The sequence below is a fragment of the Scardinius erythrophthalmus genome (assembly GCF_964197995.2).
Source record: "Scardinius erythrophthalmus genome assembly, chromosome: 7".
Lineage (NCBI taxonomy): Eukaryota > Metazoa > Chordata > Actinopteri > Cypriniformes > Leuciscidae > Scardinius > Scardinius erythrophthalmus.
The window spans coordinates 1,149,472-1,159,471 of record NC_138227.1 but is presented as its reverse complement, the minus strand read 5'-3'; the positions used below and the strand labels follow the sequence as shown (position 1 = coordinate 1,159,471).

Genomic DNA, 10,000 nt, shown 5'->3' with positions numbered 1-10,000 from the left:
AGATCCAGTGGCTTCAGATATTTGCCAGTTTGCTTTCTAATTTCACTGTGAAGCGGAAGGTCATCAAGGCCATTAGTGACCCTGGACCACAAAGCCAGTCACATTTTAAACTGAGATTTATACATCATCTGAAAGCTGAATAAATAATCTTTCCATTGATGTGTGGTTTGTTATAATAGGACAATATTTGGCCAAGATATTAGAAAATCTGGAATCTGAAGCAAAAAAATCGAAACATTGAGAAAATCTCCTTTAAAGTTGTTCATTTATGTTGGCGATTGTGCTGCATTCACTCACAAAAATTAATTTTTGATATATTTACGGTAGGAAATTTACAAAATATCTTCATGGAACATGATCTTTACTTAATATCCTAATGATTTTTGGCATAAAAGAAAAATCGATAATTTTGACCCATACAATGTATTGTTGGCTATTGCCACAGATATACCCGTGTGACTCGAGACTGGTTTACTGATCCAGGGTCACTATAACTCTTACACTTCTGGACCCTCGAACGCTGTATAAATGAAGGTGACTTGACTTGTTGACTTGACAGCCATTCAAAAGAAGACATTTTACTTTCTTTCTGCTTGTGAACCTTCTAACACACGTGCTAGTGTGTGTATCTACTCACGCTCGGAGCCAGTTTCTGCAGCTGGCTCAGAGTGATTCGGTTGTACATGCTGCTGATGTCTTTTCTCTGCTCCTCGTATTCAGACACTGTGATCTTTGGCAAAAAAGACAGAAGAAAGACTGTTAAATCACGTGCATTAAGACATTTACCACACACACAAGTTCACAAGTTAAACAGTAATTTAGAAGCACATTCCTTACAATCTTTCAACTTAAATAAAAAACTCAAAAAATAAAAATAAAAAATTAAAATAACTCACAATTTCAAGCCTAAACCTTTTAATTATAAACATTATACATTATAAAATATAAGTAGAAATTATAAAATAATTTTTTTGGTAAAGTTTTAGCATTTTTTGTCAGAATTTTGAGCATTTTTATGTTTTTCTATGTGTACTGAAGCATTCCGAGTTTTGAGAACCATTCAGATTGACTTGCAAGGGAAGGATTTGTTAATGTTTTAAATTTCAGCCACAAAACTCCTCGAAAAAATGTAAATAATTTTTTCTTGTATTCGTGGTTCAAGTCCTCAGATGAACATAATTTTTTTCAAAAATGTTTTTAAAAAAAATTCCGGGTCCCAGTGACCCGAGGGAAGGATGAGAGAAAGGATGATGAACACACACGAGATACATACGTTTGCTAGTTTCATCTCCAGATCCAGAATCTCTCGAGACTTCAGCGTGGCGTTCTGAGCTCCCAGCATGCTCAGCAATCGCTCCATCAGCGCCTTATAGGACGCCAGAATCTGCCGTCATCGAGAAAAACGTCCGTTATTAAACTAATGTCATGCAGAATCTTAGGATTTTATGTGCTAAATGTCATACACAAAAGCAAAAGTAGCATTAATAAACCATGCTTTGAGGCTTTTATTGATGAATTTCATATGATTTTGTCTCTGATAACAAATTATTTTTTATATTATTTTTAATGTTTAAAATAAATGCATATAAACTAAATAGACATATTGTAATAAACTAATTAAAATGTACAAAAACTTTAAATAAAATGATTTTTTTTTATATATATATTAATACAACTATAATAGTGTCTGCTGTCTGGAATTTTACTTTTATTTTAACAAAAAAATCTAGATATATTCATTTATTTGATTAATTAACCCTCTGGTATTGTTCATTGTTCATGTGTACTGTGTATAATTATTTTGTATATATAAAATACACACATATGCATGTATATATTTAATATTTGCATGTGTATACTGTATATTTATTTATACATAATTTATAGTATATATAAATATAAATATTTTATATATAAATAACCCATTTTTCTTAAATATATACATGCATATGTGTGTGTTTATATATAAAAAAAATAATTATTTCGGGTGTGATTAATTGTTGCCCAGCACTAAAAATATAATTTTTTAATATTATGGTGAAATAAGACCTGGTTTGGTAACTCAGGCATGATGTCAGATTTGCTTTATTAAATATATACACTCACCTAAAGGATTATTAGGAACACCTGTTCAATTTCTCATTAATGCAATTATCTAATCAACCAATCACATGGCAGTTGCTTCAATGCATTTAGGGGTGTGGTCCTGGTCAAGACAATCTCCTGAACTCCAAACTGAATGTCAGAATGGGAAAGAAAGGTGATTTAAGCAATTTTGAGCGTGGCATGGTTGTTGGTGCCAGACGGGCCGGTCTGAGTATTTCACAATCTGCTCAGTTACTGGGATTTTTACGCACAACCATTTCTAGGGTTTACAAAGAATGATGTGAAAAGGGAAAAACGTCCAGTATGCGGCAGTCCTGTGGGCGAAAATGCCTTTTGATGCTAGAGGTCAGAGGAGAATGGGCCAACTGATTCAAGCTGATAGAAGAGCAACTTTGACTGAAATAACCACTCGTTACAACCGAGGTATGCAGCAAAGCATTTGTGAAGCCACAACACGCACAACCTTGAGGCGGATGGGCTACAACAGCAGAAGACCCCCCGGGTACCACTCATCTCCACTACAAATAGGAAAAAGAGGCTACAATTTGCACGAGCTCACCAAAATTGGACAGTTGAAGACTGGAAAAATGTTGCCTGGTCTGATGAGTCTAGATTTCTGTTGAGACATTCAGATGGTAGAGTCAGAATTTGGCGTAAACAGAATGAGAACATGGATCCATCATGCCTTGTTCCCACTGTGCAGGCTGGTGGTGGTGGTGTAATGGTGTGGGGAATGTTTTCTTGGCACACTTTAGGCCTCTTAGTGCCAATTGGGCATCGTTTAAATGCCACGGCCTACCTGAGCATTGTTTCTGACCATGTCCATCCCTTTATGACCACCATGTGCCCATCCTCTGATGGCTACTTCCAGCAGGATAATGCACCATGTCACAAAGCTCGAATCATTTCAAATTGGTTTCTTGAACATGACAATGAGTTCACTGTACTAAAATGGCCCCCACAGTCACCAGATCTCAACCCAATAGAGCATCTTTGGGATGTGGTGGAACGGGAGCCTTGTGCCCTGGATGTGCATCCCACAAATCTCCATCAACTGCAAGATGCTATCCTATCAATATGGACCAACATTTCTAAAGAATGCTTTCAGCATCTTGTTGAATCAATGCCACGTAGAATTAAGGCAGTTCTGAAGGTGAAAGGGGGTCAAACACAGTATTAGTATGGTGATCCTAATAATCCTTTAGGTGAGTGTATATATACAGTATATCTCAGTGGGATTTCTTCTTGGCTTGTCAGATTAAATTTGTAGTTGCATTGTAGTAAAAGTCTGATGTCATCGGACCGTGACAGAGGCACCGCTGTGACCTCATTATTAATGGACACGAGCTCATCTGTGACATCATCACCAGCTGTGATACGATCAATTAGACATGTGAGCTCACAGCGAGTGACAGATGGCCGTCAGACACACACACACCCACCCTGCATCCCAGTGTTCACACTATCCATCCTAGACAGTGTGTGAGATTAAAAGAAGTGTGTCCCAAAGCATAGAATGTTGAAATTGAGATTTCATAATTCATGAGATTATGACAAAAGTCCCTGTATGATCTATGGGATTTCGAAGTGTGGATCTGTGTTCACTATAACGGCTAATATTACCCACAATCCATTGCGCTTTGGAGGAGGAACTACAAACACGAGTAAAAAGTGTTAAAAAACTACAAAACATGGCGGATATGCGCGGCCGATGGTGAGAGGTTTAGATAAAGGTTTGAGTGACTAATCAAAGTTTAACCTGATAGAAAAATATGTATTACAGTTTTTCTCGATTGTTTACACACATTTTCTGGTACTTGAGACACAATGACCACAACATGTAACTCATTCACCAACCCCCTGAGCCAATTCTGCTGAACTACAAGCACAATTCCTGCTTTACACTCAAATTGCAGTTCTAAAACACACCTTTTTCAAAACACTACACACAATTCTCTGCTTTTGGCACAATTTTCATGCAGAAAATCTCTTGTATTCACAAGGAACACACTGCCATTCAAATATGCACACTGACTCATCACATGGGCAAACACCCGTCACACAGTTTTACAGTTAGCAATCAGAGCTTTAGCATAAAAGGGCAACAGGTGATCTCTTCAATGTAGCAATGGGTGCCAACATTGGATTTTTTTTTTATTACTGTAACTGTATACAGTAAATTCTTCTGTTGTTTTGTATGTAGACCACTGTATGTCCAACTTTGTGTTGGTTGGGATGTACACTGTGTACATTGTTTTTGTGGGAAAAATAAAATATATTCGTTACCGTGTATTTGTGTGTTCTGAGTATAAAAACAGATATTTTACAACACACTTATGTATGTACTGTCTGTAGAAAGTGTAACACTGAACAAAAAAAGGCCTAAGTCATTATGATGAATGGAGAAGAAGTGTTTTACACTCATCATAGTGTTTTACTCTGAGCACATCAGTGTTCAACTGGTTCTTATAAATGTCTATTCATATGATGGTTTGTGTGTGTCATTTGAAAACAAAATACCATTTTGAGAAGAAATAACATTGTTTTGAATGTAAAGTTTCATTTTGCAGGAGAATTGAGGGGTTTTGCCCATTGTGTGTGTGTTTTTGGATTTGTGTGTAGAGTTCTGAGAATATGAGGCATGCTTTCAGAAAATGTGTGTAAACAATCGAGAAAAACTGTAATGTTATCCATGTTATATTTCATCTGCAATAACAATGTGGACTTTTATAAAGATCCGTTAGGCTGTTAACTTTTAAATGCATCATTATGCATTAACATGAGGAAAGTCTCCGCATGAAAGACCCGCGACTGCAGATCAATTCTGCATTTCTCTCCGATACAGAAGGAAATTAAATTTAATTAAATGTGGAGTTTTATTTTTGACAATATGATTGACAGGCCAGTTTACGGTGATATGATGAGAGAGCAACTGTTAAAGACGTTGTTTTATGACGCCATAGTTTGTCCCAAAGCTTGTCAACTCTTTTGCTACATACTCAAAAGTATGCACTTCTTCTTCACAAAAAGAGTACATACTTTTAAGGGCTATTTACATGACACCGTTTTCAACTAAAAACGTAAAACTTTTAATGCGTTTTGGCTGTTACAAGACAACAGTGTGTTGGGCGCCTGAAAACACAAATTTTCGAAAGCGGTCTCTGTGTAAACAACAAAAACGTGAATCTCTGAAGACGATGACGTCATGCACACGCGTATTACGTGTTTAATCTATAGTGTTTCATCGCCATCTACTGGCCTGACAGCAGAATACAGCGTTTTTAGTCGTTTTCACGGATCCGTGTGAATGGGGATTGTTTTGACAATGGTGTCATCTATACACATGGAAAACTCACAGGAAAACATTCACCGTTTTAAGCATATCGTTGTCGTGTAAACGTACCCTTAGGGCGTAATATAAGAGACGCAACAGGAGAGATGAAAGAGTGAACTGTACGTATACAGCATTTAATTTCTTGGTTAATGTTAATTTCAACATTTACTAATACTGTATTAAAATCTTCACCTTCACACTGTCTTCATCTTGTCCCAGATACAGAGTTCGTTCCGGCAGAGTCAAACCCTCCTGATCAATCTGCAATCACACACCAGCTCAAGTTACTTTCAAACAAAAACAACACAATATAACTTTATTAGTCTCTCCCTCACCCGTATGGCGTTGCGTGACGAGTTTTTATCATCTACGCTGACAGTGAGCGAGAAGAACACAGATGTGCTGTACAATCCCTGAGTCTTGTACAGCATCTCATTAAAATCCGGGCTTGCGGGGGCAGAGCTACTGTCCCACCCCGCCCCTCTGGGCGGAGCTCCAGACAGGTCCCACCCACCACAGCTGTCAATCACCTCAGTCATAGGCCCCGCCCCCAGACGGTCGATCTCCTTCATGTTGATACAGGAGCGGTAGAATTCTTTCACCTGTGGGAGAAAATAATACGTTTAATACATTGTTTTAAAGATCTTTTGAACTTATAATAAAGTATAATTTATTCTTTAAAGATCTTTCCCTGGTACAATTAAGAAATATATATATATATATATATATATATATATATATATATATATATATATGTGTGTGTGTGTGTGTGTGTGTGTGTGTGTGTTTTTTCATATCAATCTGAGAAAATTTAAATGAGACAATTGTAACAAAATATTAAACAAATTTAAATTGTTAATCCAATCACATGGTTTAAGTAAAATATCCAATCAACTAATATTTGATATTCTGATATTTAATTTAAATATTTTCACCATTAACAGATTTAAACATTAAGTAATTTATTTTATTTTTTCATTTGTTTTCTTAAGCTCTTTTCCTAGTGAAATAATAAAAAAATTAGCAATTTGATAAAAACACATAAATTCAGTCATGTGTGAGCAAAGGAAATAGTGATGCTTGCACTGAACAAAATTATATGGCCTTTTGTGTACATAGAAAAAGTCTTAGATTTTTGAGTTCAGCTCATGAAAAATGGGGGCAAAAATAAAAGTGTTGCGTTTATAATTTTGTTCAGTGTATATATATATTTGAAGTAGATAATAAAAAACACTTCAAATGTTGACTACTGTATATATATATATATATATATATATATATGGCAAGTATCACTATTTCCAAAAAAATGCAAAAAATATGTAGATTTAAATCTATACCAGTGTTATTTTAGTATCACTGAAATACTAGTTTTTATTAATATAGTTTATATATTTTTCATTCGCATTGTAATGTTAGTTAAAGTTATAGGGCCCTATCTTACATCCGGCGCAATGCAGCGCCAAGCGCGACGCAAGTGTGTTTTGTTAGTTTCAGCCTGACGCAGTTATTATTTTCACGTCCTGCGCCACGCTGTTTAAATAGAAAATGCATTTGCACCCATATGTGCACCCATGGGCTGCTGGTCTGAAAATTGGTCTGGTCTATTTTGAGGAACAGAAATAGACTGTGTCATTGACCAACTGAAACCTGGTCTAAAGTCAATGGCGCTAAAATAGTAATTTGCGCCTATAGGCGGGTCCACAACGCACGTACACTCTGCTTATTAGACACACAGGGACGCACAGCAGCACACAAACATGCCAAATATTCAAAATAAAAGGATCACAATGTAAAAGATTATTATTGTGCATATAAAGATATGGTGGAATCCGGCTTGTCCCGTAGACGGTCTGCTTGCGCACTTTTAATTTGTGCACGAGCAGTTCCGTTTGCGCTCTGACAAGCTGACAAGTTTGCGAACAATGCAAACAAGTTTTATATATTTAATTTAATTTCATTCAACATTTATTTAATTTCAACTAAAGAAAGTGCTTTTTATGGCTTTAGTTTCGGTTTTAGTTTCAGTTTTAGCTAGCTATAATAACCTTGATTTATATAATTTCTTTAAAAAACATTAGAAATAAATACATACTTGAATAAAATTTAAATAAATGTCTTTTTTTCATTTGCACTATATTAACCCTATTTTATGGCTTATATCTGTGGCTATTATTGATTGCGATGTATTGTTAACTCTGACATCCAAAGTACATACAGTATTGTCCAGTGTTACTTGTCATGTAATATGAGCCCCAATGTATGTTTGTTTGTTTGTTTTGTTTTTGTACATTAAATGTGTTGTTACAGATATTTGATGTACATTGTTGTGTGTTCAAGAAAATACAATAAAAACAGTAATTAAAAAAAAAAAAAAACATAAATAAATAATAAATATATATATATATATATATATATATATATATATATATATATATTATTAATACAAAATTAATACAAAAAAAAAGATTAATAAAAAATAAATAAATAAATAAAATGTCTTTAAAGCAAGCATATATTCATGTGCAGTTGTACCTTCCTCTCGGCACTGTCCAGCTCGTTCCTCTGGACCGGCATCTCTAGGAGGCGCTGCAGCTTCTCCTGGTTCAGTTCCCCAATGGCAGTGATGATCCCGTAACTCAGTTTGTCGTCGGGAATCCCGTGTCGGCGGAGCCATCCTCCGCAGGCGAAGCTGTAGAAGTCGTGACAGGGCTGGACGCTCGGATCGATGTTCCCCTGGACGAATCGCGCAGCCCGGAGCAGCGAACGCCGTTTAACGCAATCCTGCTTGCACTGCGAATCCTGCGCTTCCAGCGACAGGAACTTCAGCGCTAGCATGCACCCGAGAATCACGCACATTCCCGCCGCGAACACCAGCGCCGAGAGAAGGCAGATTTCCCGTCGACTCCAGCGGGCCGGAGTCCCGCCCCCAGGGCTGGCCCCGCCCACCACACTTTGGCCCCGCCCACTTCGCCCTCGGCTCCCGCGATCTAGGGATCCGCCCAGATGCAAACTCATGCCGTTGCTCAGCGTGTTGCTCCCATAGCGGCTCCCGTACTTGATCTCCTGGAAGTCGTCGTAATGCGCGGTCAGGGAGTACGTCTTCTCCATGCCGACCGACGTCTGCGTACGCGATTTATTGGGGAAAGTGTGGAACATGAGGTCACGAGGGAAGGATTTAGGATCAAGGTAAGGTCATGACCTTTGACCCTTTCAATTCTGAGGTCAGTCTGTATCCAGGGGATTTTTTTACGTCGTGTCCGTCAGCCGTTTCCTTTCTCAGAATGACCTGTTGTGAGAGAGATGCAATTCATTAATTGCTTGATATAGTGCAGGACATGTTTCAATTCGATTTTTTATGTTTTGAACAAAACATGAGAAATTTTATGAAAAATTGCAATTAAATTAATAAAGTCTGTGATGCATTTTGAATGTAGTCATTAACAGTTTTGGGGAAAGTTACTTTTAAAAGTAATGCATTACAATATTGCGGCACTCCCAAAAAAAGTAACTAATTGCATTACTTAGTCACTTTTTATGAAAAGTAATACGTTACTTTACTTTTGCGTTACTTTTTCTCACCTGGGCTGGGCTTGCTTGTTTATTTTTTAATAACAAAAAGTGAAATGAATAACCTAAATGCATATTCACTCCTGTACAGTACAGTAGAGTGGTGTACAGTAGAGTACAGCAGAGGTAGAGTAATGTAGAGTACAGTAGTGTACAGTAGAGGTTGAGTACAGTAGAGTACAGTAAAGGTAGATTACTGTACAGTAGAGTACTGTAGAGGTAGAGTAGAGTAGAGTAGAGTACAGTACAGTAGAGGTAGAGTACAGTAGTGTAGAGTAGAGGTAGAGTACAGTAGTGTACAGTAGAGTACAGTAGAGGTAGAGTACAGTAGAGGTAGAGTACAGTAAATGTAGAGTACAGTAGCGTACAGTAGAGGTAGTGTACAGTAGAGGTAGAGTACAGAAGAGTACAGTAGAGGTAGAGTACAGTAGATGTAGAGTACAGTAGTGTACAGTAGAGGTAGTGTACAGTAGAGGTAGAGTACAGTAGAGTACAGTAGAGGTAGAGTACAGTAGAGAACAGAAGAGTACAGAAGAGTACAGTAGAGGTAGAGTACCGTAGAGTACAGAAGTGTACAGTGGAGTACAGTAGAGGGGAGTACAGTAGAGTACAGTAGTGTACAGTGGAGTACTGTAGAGGTAGAGTACAGTAGAGTACAGTAGAGGTAGAGTACAGTAGTGTACAGTGGAGTACTGTAGAGGTAGAGTACAGTAGAGTACAGTAGAGGTAGAGCACAGTAGAGGTAGAGTACAGTAGTGTACAGTAGAGGTAGTGTACAGTAGTGTACAGTACAGGTAGAGTACATCAGAGTACAGTAGAGGTAGAGTACAGTAGAGGGAGAGTACAGTAGAGTACAGTAGAGGTAGAGTACAGTAGAGGGAGAGTACAGTAGAGTACAGTAGTGTACAGTAGAGGTAGAGTACATTAGAGTACAGTAGAGGTAGAGTACAGTAGAGGGAGAGTACATTAGAGTACAGTAGAGGTAGAGTACAG

At 37.4% G+C, this 10,000-nt stretch overlaps 1 protein-coding gene across 1 annotated transcript in view; it reads right to left on the bottom strand.

Moving 5' to 3' along the window:
- ecel1 (endothelin converting enzyme-like 1) overlaps nucleotides 1-10,000 on the bottom strand; it is a 68,938-nt gene that overhangs the window by 40,078 nt on the left and 18,860 nt on the right. Inside the window, exons 2-6 of the mRNA XM_081371601.1 lie at nucleotides 7,973-8,726; nucleotides 5,776-6,042; nucleotides 5,633-5,701; nucleotides 1,274-1,384; nucleotides 638-730 (exon numbers count right to left, since the gene is read on the bottom strand). Of these exons, the coding sequence (XP_081227727.1) occupies nucleotides 638-730; nucleotides 1,274-1,384; nucleotides 5,633-5,701; nucleotides 5,776-6,042; nucleotides 7,973-8,596 (1,164 nt within the window). The 5' untranslated portion in view covers nucleotides 8,597-8,726. The remainder of the gene's footprint in view (nucleotides 1-637; nucleotides 731-1,273; nucleotides 1,385-5,632; nucleotides 5,702-5,775; nucleotides 6,043-7,972; nucleotides 8,727-10,000) is intronic.